The sequence below is a fragment of the Ixodes scapularis genome, unplaced genomic scaffold, assembly GCF_016920785.2.
Source record: "Ixodes scapularis isolate PalLabHiFi unplaced genomic scaffold, ASM1692078v2 PGA_scaffold6__148_contigs__length_123643588, whole genome shotgun sequence".
Lineage (NCBI taxonomy): Eukaryota > Metazoa > Arthropoda > Arachnida > Ixodida > Ixodidae > Ixodes > Ixodes scapularis.
Window position 1 is genome coordinate 43,355,650 of NW_024609881.1, and position 15,531 is coordinate 43,371,180.

A 15,531-nucleotide genomic window follows, 5' to 3' on the forward strand; every position below is an offset into this window, starting at 1 on the left:
ATTTGTATTTCGTTGAAGGCTTTTTTTTTATAGAGGGCTTCTCACGCACATGCGTTTCATGCACTTTGGTTTTACACCTCTATCATGACCCTCCACGCGTTGTCCTTTCGTCTTAGCCTGAGTAACTGTCCCGAGGCGCGCAGTGTCGCTTTGCATTGAGACCCTGCAACGGTCCTATTTGCAATGGAAAAAGAAAGGCTGCCGTGGCCTTCTTACGAAAACGTCTTTGAACAGATTAGCAGCAATGAAAAACATATAACTGTAAGATGCAAACTCTGCGCACCGTCTCTGAAAACATATTTAACAAACAGAAAGGCAACCTCCAATTTGCGGGAACATTTGCGAGTAGACAACTTTCTTGCCACTTTCAATAATACTTACAGTTATAAAAAAATAATAATGGCTCGTTCATATCTTTCAACTGAAACACGCCCAAGTAACTCATGAAATTGAGGCGTCCAAGAGGTCTGAGTTTTGGAATAATTTGCGGGTTCTAATTTTTGCCACGCAGTGGGATCGCAATATAGATTCCAATGTGTTTATATTTTACTGGAATTGTGCGCGGGACCTATTTTTCGCGAATCGTAGGCGATTCGCGAAATTCGCGAAAATAAAGTAGTTTACAGTATATCATGAACTTTTCGAGTTGGTTCTTGCCATGCTAAATTCAAATCGGTGTTCTTTTTAATTCGCATAACATCGATACAATCATTGCTCTCCTAATGATAAGCTACATGACAATCCTAAATTTATTACCCATTTCAGGAGCTTTTCGGGTGTTACCGTGCACTGGACTAACCCAGAATCCCTCGCAAGAGTTTCTGCTATTGTGACACTAGTTTTATGGAAGCGACCACATTTCGCCTGCTACGTACGGTTACCCACATCCGGCATGTTACACGTCCACAGGAAGAGGCAGCGAATCATAGTGGCTGAACTGTTTTCGTACGTTGTCGTATTCTTGAAGTTATTTATGTCGTTTACAAGTTCCTGTTATCAGCGATTTTCACGTGAGTTTAATTATGCGAGTACTGTTGCATATTTGTTTCCTTGTATTAGTTTTAAGTTTATTTTTTGTTGGTTTGACTTGGATACCTTTTGCATAAGCACTAAGGAGACTCTCCTCGCACCTGTGAATTTTGTTACCATTGATTCGGGAGCCCCGATTCGGTTCTTATAAATTTCTGAGCCATTATTACTTCAACTCAATGAACATAATTTAAAATAACATGAAAGGCTGTAGGTGTATATGGTGGTATTAGCGCGTGTCGACTGTAGTTTGATATAACAGTAATAAAATATTTCAAATATGACTGTAATTGTCGCATTTTTATTTGCCTGACTACTAACAAAAGTGTGTCAACCCTATTTCGCTTAGCGATCGGGCGTCTCGGAGTGCATAAAATACATTATTTTTATTAATTGAGAATATAAGAACGAAGGAGTTCATTACTTCAAACGTTTAAGTTCTATAATTCATTTAACAAATTTCATAAAAGGAAAGTACGATACGTGGCATTTATAAAGCGGCCATATACCTCGTTTAAAGTTATATGGCCCAAGGTGGGTAACTCTCATAAATAAGTAATTGTGAAGTAATTGCATTACTTTTTAAGATTAATTTGTAATTGCAATGAATTACTTTCGCGTAGTAGTAATTGTAATTGTAGTTAAACTACTTTTGGAGCAAAGTAATTGTAATTGTAATTAAATTACATTTTGAAAGTAATTTACCCATGTATGCGTACGTGTAATTGCTGCTTATTGATATGCATGCTTTCACATTAGCGCAGAAAGAAAAGTGTTGGGACTGGAAAATTCTCCGGAGCAGAGGAACACTTGAAACACTTCTGCACATTTACAGACCATGAAAAGCAAAGTGGCACAATATCAAAATATAAATTAAAACTTGCAGCAACCTTTATTTTTTAAGTACTTTACAATGTAAGGAATTCAGTATTCAAGCAACGATTATTTAAATGTGTCTATAAACAGTCGTCTTTGGGAGTGAAGATCATGCTAATTCACCTCACATTAAATTTCGTGATACATTTCGCACCCCGTGATTCGTGTTACGCGACTTGATCATGTAACGTGACCTCGCTATGTGAGGTCACGCGGTGATGCGATACCCGAAGGTCCAGTAACCTGATGTCACGCGACCTCATGACGTAACTGGTATCACGATACCAAATTGAAATGTTACGTGATACTGTGACGTGACATAACATTGATTTTCCTACTAAATTTAGAGAGGAAAAGCATAACTGAATGAACAGACGGACAGGCACATTTCTAGAAGTTGGGGACTCTATTTAAAAGCATTCCGAGAGTTCAAAAATAAATAAAGTCATACTAGAGTCCTCCGGTCCCGAACGGACGCGATCCTGTGAAGGCGCCAGTTTGACCTGCTCCCGAACCCAAGCTGGATCCACGTTCCAGTCGCACGTGTCGCGCTCAAAGTCACACCGTCCTGTTAAAAAAACAAAGAATGGTTAGAGTGAAATGCACCAAAAAACAATGCATGCAGACATGGTTTTAAAGGCTCCGCACTGAGAGTTACGAAAACCAGCAGACTGCAGGGAAAGGTAACTCGGAGCCTGCCTCTTCGGCGCCTGAACGATAAACTGCCTTGCCAAGGGGGACAAAAGAAGTAATTAAGGCAAAATTTTCCTAGTTTCTTGCCACATGCTCTAAATGAACTGCGGCAACAACGCAATTCGCGGCCTCCCTCGCTGTAGTCTCAATACAGACAGACTACACACAATCACACTGCACACGGGCATCTTCCCACTAAACGTCGGTGTCACAAAACATCATGTTACATCACGGCGTCACGTGAAACTGTGACATCATTTGAAACCATGACGACACTTATCATTGTGATGTCCCGTCACACTGTGACATCATGTCACAAGACACCATAATTTAATGGGACACTGTGAGATCATACAACACTGATGTCATGTGACACTGACATCATTTGACACCATAACGTAACCTAACATTGTGATGTCCTGTGATACTGTGGCATCACGTCACAAGGCACCATAATGTCATGAGACACTGTGACATCATACAATATTCTGACGACTCGTGACACTGCGCCATCACGTAACACTGATGTCATTTAACACAATGACATCAGTGACATTGTGATGCCCGGTGACACTACATCGCGAGACACCACAGCGTTTTGGGACACTGTGACATCATGTAACAGTGTGACGTCACATGACATTGCATGTCACGTGACACAGTGACATCACGGTAATTTAAAGTCACGTGGCTCTGCGATGTTACATAAAACCATGACACCCTCTAACACAAGCAAATAACGTCACGGGACACCATGTTGATCCGGAAAACTGTGACATAACAAAACTTTGTCACATGACACTGAAATACCACATGGCACAGTGAGTCCACGTGACACTGGCGTCACTTCACACTACGACGTCACATATAACAATGACGTCATATGAAAACATGATGCCCCGTGTCATTACGACGTCACTCAGCCATGGCATCCCATGAAGCCATGATTTCCGAGGTGCCGTTACAACACGTCACAAGACATCATAAAGCTATAGACTACCGTGAGATCACATAAAACTGTGACGCCACATGACACTCCAATATCACGTAACACAGCGACTTCGCGTGACACTGCGACGTTTCATTCCACAACAACCCTACGTGAGACATGCCCGGGGATTTGCCGGAAGAAGTCTCACCTATAACGGCTCTCGCCACGAGCGGTGTGTGCCCAGATTTGAAAGTTTTTAACCGCTCGACTGGGATAGGGTTGTTAGGCGGACTGCATTTGCAATCCAAGCCATACAAGGATGATGTGAAAGTGCAGATCGCCTGCAAGCGTCTTCAGGCTTGCTCTACCTCTCCGCTCACCATTTTCCTCGCCACATAGCAACATATGCGTGTGCATAAGCGGTAGGTCTGTGCAGGTGTCTGCCACTAATTGCAAACATTCTCCGTGGTTTCCGTTTCTCCCCATTTAAAATCTAGGCTTTACGTCAAGAAGGAATGATGCTACGAGCCGAAATATGCAAAGTGGCCATTCTCGGAACCACTTCTTAATCTTAGTAATTCAAAAAATTCTGTTCAGCCCTTGCTTTAAAGGGTAAACTGTAAAGAAAAAAAAAATAGTTTTAAACATTTAATTGGAACAAGCATGTCACAAAACAATTTTTGCGAGAAAAAAGGTTTTACAGCAATATTGCTTGCGCGAGGCTAATTTTAGCTTACGGCTATTTCGTCCGTTTTAAACCGCGCGCCACAAAGTTTGTATTATATGCCACGGAGTGACGTGCAATAGCAACTCTTCTCATTGGCTACGAGAATGGTTGACAGCTGAGATCTTAGTTGTTAAACCTTTGTGATATGTTGTAATTTCCTTTTGAGCCGCATGTTTTTACGTTTAAAGAATTCCCCATGTAATCAGAGTTACTATTATTCTTTATAAAAGGTTTACAGGGTGGGCACTTCCGTTTGGATTCATACAATAACAAACAAAAGCATGGCCTCCGCTGTCTGCTCCCGCCTGTCTCGCCTACCTCGACTAGTCGTTTTAAGTGATCAGTGTTTCCCGTTGACTCAGGTGCTTCAGTGAGACTTCCTGAAGTTCAGTAGTGTGTGTTTAGCAGCTGTCGCAGGTGTTAGTGATAGGAAGCGATGCAGGGTTTTGGCTCTCATAGCGCGGTTTGCTACTTTCGTTTCCCTGGGGTGTTCTCTTTGCTTTCGTAGCGCATTTCTTTGCTTTCTCAGCGTGTTTTTTTTTTCTTTCTTGTTTTGCTCGCACGTGCAAATGCCGACTTTCTGGAGATGTCATCTCCTGCAAAGTGGCACCGTTACTCTGTAAAGTGCTGCCAGATTTGTGATCGCGACAGCGAGTCTTTCGGCAGTCATATCGCCCCGAAAGATACCAATCCTACAAAAATTATCAATGAGATTCAATTGCGTTGCCAATGTATTCGTATAGAACACATTAGAAACGCAATCGAAATTCAGTGATCATTTTTGTAGAGGCAAGCTGAATGCATTTTTGCTGGAAGCAATCGTTCATTCGCGTAGCGAAAAACGTGTCCAGATATGTTCTCGTCCTTTCGCTCGGGAGGCCTTCAAGATTCGCACGGAATGCATCGAACGTCCGCGACTGAGACACGAGGTGGTCCCGACGCTTCTACTACCGAGCGCGCCGAAGCCTCGGGAAGTTGAGGCGGTGCGCCGTCTTGGTTGCTAGCAGCCATCCTCCTCGGCGTATCTTGGTATGTGGCCGAAGACCCAGTTGCTCGTAGCGGCCAAGAAGCTGACGCTTCAATTCAACATTCATTTTAGCGCGCAGTTCGCAGACAGAACCAACGTTGCTAGTTGCACAAAACACAGAAGTTACAAAAGGATGTGGTACGCACATAAGACGCGCCGGGGAGTCGAGATGCTGCGTACGTCGTTCAACTCCGTAGCCAAGTCAATCCAAGAGCAAATACAAGAGCGAGGGGCAGGGCCAACGTTACTAAAACACTCAGTTGGGAAACTCGCCGTCGAAACCTGGGCCGCTGGCGTCCACCGATACCGAGCGAAATACGACAACAGCGCCACTCTTTATCATTTGTCTGTACTGTGGTAACCGTGAGCTTTTAAAAAGCATGTTTTTTGCGTAAAAACAAACGGAAACGGCGCTTTATGTATGAAATTTATTGGAGTTTAGTACCAAATAATGGGCGCGTAATGTTTTTTTTTATTCTTAGTTTGCAGGGTTTTGCGGCACAATTAATATTGTTTTCATACAACCATGCCTCAGCGGTGCTTTCAGGGCCCGTTTTTTCGAACGCGAACCGTGGTTTAAAGTTAGCTATTGTCCCTAGAAGGGGGAATTCCAGGTCACGTGACTGGGAGAGCAGGGGCGCCGAGGGAGGAGCAGTACCTAGAAGCAAAATGGCCGCGACGTCGCTTAATGAGGGCTAGTAGTTCTGCTTGGTTCTGCTGAACATTCATTTCGATCCGGCTGTTATATTAATGACGCACCATCAACCAATTAGCGCGTCAAGCAAAGCGGTAGTTCAGAGGGACTACTAAGCTAATCGACCGCAGCATTCTGCGAACGCATCACTCTTCAGCAGTCCGGGATCCAAGACATATGACGGTACATAAGCCTTGCAAGTGTTTTTATGCTGAGCAAAATAATGTTTTGCGAACGAGAGTTGGTATATATTTATACTAAGACTTTAATTTGTTACGCTATGCACGCCAACTCGTGAGCAGCGATTACTTTGCGGAGAAAGGGGGTTATCCTCAATAAAGTCTTCGTTCGGGGTGAACAGCTGAGACATTGTACTGTTTTATTTTTTTTTTGTTCACAGTGTGGCGACAGTATGCCGACAGCATTGAGGTTTCTACATATCCCCGGTGGCCAGCAGTTCAACGGTGACGAGAAGCCGGTGACGAGAAGCTTCGCTTCTCGTCACCGGTGAATCGGTTGGGCAAACGGAAGAGAGGGCAAACAGTTGAGATCAGCAGCAATCGCAGAAACGTGCGTCGCAAGCAACGAAAACGAGATTACAGCACCGGCGTTGCCAGACTGGAAGAAACACGGGAAAGTTATGCGTTGTTTATGGCGAAACATATTGAAGGAAATTTTTTTTTTTACATATTCGAATATTCGTCGACAAACTCTAGCATAGTAGCTAAAATTTCCTCGTACCATCGGAAGCAAATAAATTAGTCTTCAAGTACAACATTTCTATATTTTGACTTAAAATACCATACTAGATCGATGACAACGAGCGGAAAAAGAGTATAAACAAAATGACTGGCTTGTTTCACCGATAGATGGCCCATCTTATTGCCCAATCAAAAAATTAAAGCCGTTTACAACTCCCTGTAACGCCGAATTAGAGCGCAGCTCTTGAGGAGGAGGAGGGAAGGGTACTGGGGGGGTCAAGTGGCCTCGGGGGGCGGGAAGTCACGTGACCTTGTGGGAGTCACGTGACCTTGTGGGAGTCACGTGACCTTGTGGGAGTCACGTGACCTTGGGGCGTCACGTGACGTCGGGGGGTCACGTGACCTGGGGCCACGTGACGATACCGATGACGTCATCAGTGACGTCACTGATGACGCCATCAGTGATGATGACGATGCGGATGCCGGTGACGTCATCAGTGACGTCACTGATGACGTCATCAGTGATGATGACGATGACGATGCGGATGCCGGTGACGTCATCAGTGACGTCACTGATGACGTCATCTGTGGCTATGACGTCAACGGGGGGTCACGTGACCTCGGGGGGTATCCCCAGGTCACGTGACCCCCCCCCCCGGGGTCACGTGACCTGGGTAACCATCGTGACCTTCGTGAGGGTAACCCTAGTAACCCTTGTGAGGGCAATTCTCGTGACCCTCGTGAGGATAACTCTCGTGACCCTCGTGAGGGTAACTCTCGTAACCCTCGTGAGGGTAACTCTCATAACCCTCGTGACCCTCGTGAGGGTAACCCTCGTGAAGGTAACCCTTTTGAGGGTAACTAACCCTCGTAACCCTCGTGAGGGTTACGAGGGTAAGTAACCCTCGTGGAGGGTAACCCTCGTGAAGGTAACCCTTTTGAGGGTAACTAACCCTCGTAACCCTCGTGAGGGTTACGAGGGTAAGTAACCCTCGTGAGGGTAACCCTCGTGAGGATAACCCTTTTGAGGGTAACTAACCCTAAGTAACCCTCGTGGCCCTCGTGATCCTCGTGAGGGTAACCCTCATGAGATTAACCCTCGTAACCCTCGTAACCCTCACGAGGGTTACGAGAGTTGCGGTTACGCCGACGCCGACGGCGACGCCGACGCCGACGCCGACGCCGCTCAAGCCGGGAACGGGCCCCTAAGAGCTGCGCTCTAAAATAATTATTGTTGTTCTATATCCAGCCGTTTATTACAGTACCTAGGTACTTTTCGTAGGCACTAGGTACTTTTCCCTTCCGTGGTTTACCAAATAGGGTTTACCATCGCTTCGAGAAAACCGGCCCAGGCAGCGCGTCCTGACGTAGGTGCATTTTAACTTCAGTAGTAATTCGCGGCCCGTCCGCTGGGGAGACAGGGGTGGCACCCCTGCAACCTCTTCCGCTGTATCTGTTTCGGCGCCAAAATGGCCGATTAAAGGCAAAATAGAAGTAACGTGCAGTTCCTCGAGTGGCCGCTGCGGGAGAAATGGCGGCGTTGTGTTCACCTTTAGCTCGGTTCTGGAGGACAGATCGGGGCCACATTTTCAGAGCAGTCTCTATGGCAGCTTCCCAACTGAGTGGTTCTAGTAGCGTTGGGCAGGGCGTACTTCTCCGCGCGGGTCGAAAGAGCGGGAGTTTCAAATGTGGAGAGTTTGTGACTCCGACTAAATTACGCCGTGTAAGTTAAATATTGCTAAACAAAACAATTTTTTGCGGAAGATTTGTTTTGTGACATGCTTGTCCCAATTAGACTTTAAAAAACACTTCTGATTTTTTTTCAGCTACCTTTTAAAACTAGACTCTCTTTCACTTCCAAGTGAGATCGCAGCCGATGCTGCGGTCTCACTTGGATGCATTCAATGCACCTCATTAGTTTAGCCGGTGATAGCAGGCGCACAGAAAGAACGAGCATCCTTGTTGCTAATTTAGTGGGTTTTGACGCTAAATTTAGTGGTTTTCTTTTTCGGCTAGCACCGGTAAATTCTCGGTTTGCGTTTCACGGGATTTTAAGCATCACATCTTTGGCGTCTTCAAACGGCCTCCAGTTTGCATTTATCAATTGTAAATGGATTAATTTCTGCGGTAAGCTAAAGACATGGGTTCCTTATTTCCGCTGCCAGAAGCGTTGTTGTCGGTGAGAACAGAGCTTGCGACGGCATTCTGATATTGTCCCGCAAACATCGATACACGTTTTTAACTGATTTCGGCATCAGCGAACGAATTCGTTTTCCAAGCCTCCCAGAAAACTGGGGCCCAGCGAACTATGCTAAACAATCTAGAAAGGAATGGTGGATGCAGGTTTTGAAACTTTGAGGCTGGTTACCGGGTGTTATAAGTGACGTGAGAGGAGTCGTGTCCCTCTACTGGATCATACGATGTTTTGAAAAGCATGTGAATTGTGATATTATCGAAGCTTTAAACTGCCACCAGATATTCTACAGAAGATTTGTACTATAAAGATGTACGTCGGCAGGTACGCGCAGGCTAAAGAACACACCTGGTGACACTTTGTAACAGAAAAATCATGCAGTGGACATTGTTCCTTCCGTATGTGTTGTTTTTCTAAGTTTAGTAGGAATTTCACTTGCAAAATTTAGCTGACGACATCGCGGTCGGTAGGGCAAGTGCGATGGAACACAAATTTTTACTTTGCTGCCATTAAAATGTATTCTGCATTAAAAGCTTACCTTGTGTCTCCGAGACTATGTCGCAGGCCCCAAGAGTGGTCCGAATTGGGCCGATAGCAACTTCCACTGGGAACCCTCCTGATGTCACCATAAAACGTAACTGCAAGAAGTAATGGTAGTTTTTGTGATTTAACGGTATGTCTCACAGCTCCAATAGTTCAATTGAGCTTCAGCTTGCTAAGATGCTAGTCTCATACCGTATTTGCACGAATATAACGCGAGTTTTTCTTTGGAATTACGTGCTCCAAAACGCACCTCGCGTTATATTCGGAATCGAGTTCAGTCACGAGGCCCGCGAGTATGGAGAGAGCTATTCCTCCTGCTCAATGCAGGAGGTCCGGTGTGAAGAGGAGTGGGGCTGTGGAAGGGAATTTATTAGCTATCGGGCTACGTGAAGGGGGAATAGAAAACATAAAAAAGCATTTTTATCGCTTTTGTGTTTCTACAACGCGCGCACACCGCAGAAACTCGGCGAGCGCGCAATGCGGGTATGCGGGCACTGTCCAATTCGAGCCAAGCCAAGCCAGGCCAAGCCAAGTCAACACAAGCCAAGCCAAGACCACCTACCGCGTTTACATAATCCTGCGACACACGAGCAGTCATGGGTAAGTTACTTTTAAAAAGTAATTCGTTACAGTTACAGTTACTTTCAGAAAAAAGTAGCGAAGTTACCGTTACAGTTACCACAACAAAACAGTAACTCGTTACAGTTACAGTTACTTTCAAAAAGTAACGACGTTACTTTTCAGTTACTTTTCTATAACACAAAAAAAAAATTAGGAAAAACTAGAAAACGCCCCTCACAACGTTTTATTGCATAAAATTAAAAAGTACGCTTTTTACTTTATATTCTAGCTTAGCAGCAGTTGCTTCTCGAAGTTACTGTTTGAAAGTTTCCACTCCAGGGTAGTGGCGCAAATCAAAATACGTAACATCCGCAGTGCGGAATAGTGGCGCTAATCAAAATACGAGACATGTGCAGTGCCCTTCACGTGTATTGTTGTTTTACGGTTGATTAACCCGATTAAAAAGCGTTTGCACAGAAAAAAGAAAAAAAAACACAACAGAGGTAGTGCTTCAAGACACTAAGATGTGAGTGTTCAGGCACAAAGTACAAGCGCGTGCGTAAAGATAACTAGATATTTTTTCATAAAATCTACACGTGGCTATATTCGGGTCGTGACTCGCGAGAAAGAACGTATTCACAACTTTGTGCAAGGCCAACTTGACACTCGAAATGTCGGAATAGACGATTTGGAAAGTGCAACAAGGAATGGCTAAGTTGCACTCGTTCAGTGATATATTATTCATGAAACACTACAAAGTAACGACAAAAGTAACGTCGTTACTTTCATCGTTACCTCAGAAAAAAGTAATAGAGCTACAGTTATAAGTTACATTTTTAAAAAGTAACTCGTTACAATTACAAGTTACCAAAAAAGTAACAAAGTTACAGTAACGCGTTACTAGTAACGCGTTACTACTTAAGACTGCACACGAGGAGGTGTTTGTTTATGCAGAGGGACCAGCAGAACAAGAAGTGTGATCGTGTATCGGGTTCAGCAGTATTTTTTCTGCCTGCGCATTTTTTAGTTTCTGCTCCAGAGTGGTCTGGTGTTTGTGTGTTGGCGCTTCTGCTTCGTGCCTTGCTTGGATTGTGGACTGCCGAGGAGCTCACGCCGACGAAAAAGGAACTACCATAAAAGCGGTGCCGTGCTGCTGCTTATCTGCGTAGTCGCCAAGTGGATTGTTAACGGAAGGACCTGAGCAGCGAGGACGAGTGCAGTCAAAACATAAACTGATATTTCTTATATTTTCATCGACTTTTCACTTCTGCTATGCCCCCGAGTGCGAGAAATTACCACGGCCTCGGCTCGCGTTATAATAGTAATTATTTTTTTTTTGAGGTCATCAAAACCTGCCCTCGCGTTATATTCGTACAAATACGGTGAAATGCTTAAAGCAAAAAGTGTCACTTTTTAATGAATTTATTGATTAAACCATCATATGCGGATAGCATATGATGTGAAAGTCAGAGCTGGGCAGAGATGCTCAAAAAAGTATCAAGGTAAACACTTACTGATACACATGTATTTTATGGCCGAAATAAAAATACCAAAATACATTTTTTTGTTTATCAAACTGTATATACACAAGATGCTTCAGGAGAAACGACAAAATCATATCTCCAAATATGAATACAGAAACACACTGAAATACATTTTTTTCTAAAACAAGGTCATGCTCCGTCAACACATACAATGATGCAGCTCATCGCAAACAACGTTATATGTGCAGCAAGTATAATAAATGGTTTGAAAAAGGAGCATTCGAATCCTAAAACAGTACACAGCTTGTTTAGGCACCATGCCAGAAGAGCACACGACAAAACAGCACGCGACAAAATTGCACTGTTAAAACGTACAGCACGCGTCAAAACACCTGGCGTCAAAAGGGTGCAGCAACAGAACAGCACGCGTCAAAACAGCACGCGTCAAAACAGCACGGCGTCAAAACAGCACAGCGACAGAAGAGCACAGCGTAAAAAAAGAGCATGTGAGTGAGTGCCTGCTGGTTTTCGGTGTTATTCTATTTTATTACCTATAATGTAAAATCTTCCCACCCAATGCTCATGGAGTATAATCCCTTGTCGTTTTCTTGCGATTGATTGCTATTTCGTTGACATTAGTTTATAAATTATAACCATACAAATGCAACGCCCTATTTACAGAACGCAATTGAAATAAATAATGAACATCACAATGAACGAAGTTAGACGAAATTCTAAAAACTGTTGAATGACATGCGCTCTTGTTTTACGTATATCTTACATTGAGTAAAAAAAGCGGCAGCCCAGAAGCATGTCGACGAGGGGCTATTGCACGAAGAATTCACAATCGCGTACCAGCGAAATGTTGCATCTCCGGGTGTCGTGGATCAGCAGCAACCCATGGAAGTGGGGACACCTTGGTGTTTTAAGGGTTACGGCTTTAATTGTCTTTTATATTTCATATCCGCAAGGATCTTTATTAAAACGTAGGTTTAATTAAAAAAGAGCAAGCTTGCCAGGAACAAGGGTTTTATTTAAGCCGCAAAATAGTACGACGTCAATCTCTCTTCAAGGAGTGGTTTTTAACATGCACTGAATACCTCCCACTGAAACAAAATATTCAAATGAACTAGGTTCATTATATTCACATTATCTGTAGTGCCGCATAAAAGAAAACTATTAAGCGCAGTATAAAAGAATCGCATTGTCCAGTGCTTAGAAAAGTAGTGTACATTATTACGTTATTTTATTATTTTGTACTAGACAATGCATGTCCAGTCTGCCAAACATGGAAAAAGATGTAGCAGCTCTAGGCATTCTTAGTTCCCGTATGAAACAGGGAACCCGGGATAACGTTTACACTAAAGCAACGCTACAGTGGCATATAAAAACTTTATACTCAAATTCAAAAACAGCTTTACAATATAGTTTTCCCTCTCAAGGAAACCGAAGTAAGAAATAAAAAAAAAAGAAAACCGTGGGTTACTGCTGACCTGTTAAAAACAATAAAATATAAAAATTAGAAGTTTCACGCTTTCAACAGGCATCGCTACCTAAGCATGCTCACTGACTAAAAAAAAAAGCAATAAATTGAACTCGGACGTAAAGAAGATGAAGTTCGAATACTATCAAAATAATTTCGAACGCGATCACGGTAACCATAGAAAAATATAGGACACAGTAAACGATCTGACTAATAGGAAGCAAGCAAATGACCAGGTGGAACATACCTTAATAGATAATCAAAGCGTCTCTGGTAAAACACTTGCCGACAAAATAAATCAGCACTTTGTTAATATCGGCAAGTACACAGAGCAACCTGACTAGACAGATGAATACGCAACGACCGCTAATCCGTATGCATCCATAATGCTAGCTCCGACAACGCCAAGGGAACTAAATAAAATTATTGCCAGCTTCAAATGTATTGTTGCCGCCGGTGACGACGGAATAAAGGCACTGCCGATTACATATACAGCAGCTCTGCTGAGTTCATTACAATTCGATGTTATAAGCAGATGCTTGTAAGTGGTTGCTTCCTGACTAACGAAGATTAGCAGAAGTAATTCCCGTGTACAAAGGAGGTGGAGCAACAGATATCCATAATTAGAGACCAATTTCTCTTCTGCCAATATTCTCAAAAATTCATGAACGCGTGATCATTATTAGGTTAACTAGTTGTTTTTCAGTATTATGACATAATAACGAAAGACAAATATGGCATTCAGAAACATAAATCAACAGAGTAAGAACTCCAAGACATCAAGGACAAAACTGTATAAAACATTGAAAACAAGAAGCCCACGCTTGGTTTGTTTTTAGATTTTAAAAACGCCTTCGATACCGTTCAACATAATATCCTACTAAACAATTCGAGAGTTACGGTATAAAATAAATAGTGCTAAAACGAATCGAAAATTATCTAAAAAAATCGTCAGCAGTACGTTTCTAAAAACAACATAACATACAGTAAATTGAGAATACAGCACGGCGTTCCTCGAGGCTCCATCTTAGGTCCATTATTATCTCTTGTTTACGTGAATGACATAACAATAATACGTGGTCCCTCGAGCTAGTAATGTATGCGGATGACACAAATGTCTTTTTCACTGGTGTGACTAAAGAGTACCTAGAAAATACTTGCAATGCCTACCTCATTAATTTATGAAATCTGTTAGTAAGCGACACAACAGATATATTAACATTATATTTGAAAAGACTGGTATAGAACAAATGTCAGACCAAAAGTTTTTGGATGCCTGGTTTAGCGAAGATCTCACATGGTCCACCCATGTCAATAGACTGAAGGCAAAGCTCTCTCGAGCTATTGGTATGATTCACAAAATGCAAAATTTGATACCCATTTCGCCTAAAGTGACAATATATTATTCGCTCGTTTATTCTGAGGTCAGTTATGGTATGTTGGTTTTGGGTACGACCACTGCATCTAACTACAACGAACCAACCATCCTCAAGAAAAACATACTTCGTATTTGCGAAAATCACAGATGTAATGTAAGAAGTTTGAGCTTTCAACCCCGCTTTGTTAAATATAATATATTGAAGGCACACCTGATATATTACTTTAAATTATATTAATAGATCTATAAAAAAAAATCTCCATTTAACACAGACACCTTATTCTAGTGCATGCACATTACGGGACCCGAAATGTAGAATCCCAGGCATACTGACAAACTATGACAGGCAAAGTTTATTGTTCCATGAATACTAAATTATTAAATTCGCCCTGTATTGATGTTAACTTCTGTGACGGTTTTCAAAGGGTCAAGAAAGACTGCAGACGAGCTCTGGTTTGCAGTAATGTCATATTTTTATCTATATAAGACATGTTTATGTATTTATAGTCTTTTTCAATGAGATGTAATGTATGCGAAACTTTTGTAGCCTCATTTTTGGATTTGTAGCTTCATTTGTGGTTTTGGTTCAGTTTGTTTTCCCTTTTTATAAATCCATTTTTATAAAATTTAGTAGATATAAAAAGTTGGTGTCTTTTCATCTTTGTTTTAATTTATTTTACTTCTGGGTTATGAAAAGCGTATCGCTCCAGATTGTAAAAGCTATGGCGCTTGTGTAGTTGTTTGAGTTGCGTCATTGTATTCCATGCGTTTTTCAGATATTTCTATAATGACTGTTTTTATTTGTTTTTATGACAATGGCTACCTTTTTATTTCTTCTAGCTGTGACTTGTTTTTAATATTTCAGCTGTATGAACTGCAGAAGGCAGAGGCGCTGCCAGGCATCATGCGTATATCTCTGCTCCCTCTGCGGATGAATGAAATCCGCAAAACAAACAAAGAAAAAAATCTTTCAGCCTTTCCACTCTGATGAAAATGGAAGAGCAGAGGAGCTGTACTATGTGCCACTAGTTAAGAACGACATCGGCAACCAGACAACCAGGAAGCCGGTGCCGCCGTCACTTATAGATGGCGGTAGCTGTCAAGGGGGTTGTGTCGAGATTTATTTGTCCACGAACACGAAACTGGAGAAACTAGCCCTTAACAGCTTCTTTGTAAGAAAAATAAAAAAATAAAAATAAAAAAACTCCCG

General features: G+C 42.6%; 1 protein-coding gene across 1 annotated transcript in view; it reads right to left on the reverse strand.

Moving 5' to 3' along the window:
• LOC8033077 (MAM and LDL-receptor class A domain-containing protein 2) overlaps window positions 1-15,531 on the reverse strand; it is a 217,299-nt gene that overhangs the window by 148,660 nt on the left and 53,108 nt on the right. The window contains exons 15-16 of the mRNA XM_040210498.3: window positions 9,411-9,510; window positions 2,357-2,473 (exon numbers count right to left, since the gene is read on the reverse strand). Of these exons, the coding sequence (XP_040066432.1) occupies window positions 2,357-2,473; window positions 9,411-9,510 (217 nt within the window). The remainder of the gene's footprint in view (window positions 1-2,356; window positions 2,474-9,410; window positions 9,511-15,531) is intronic.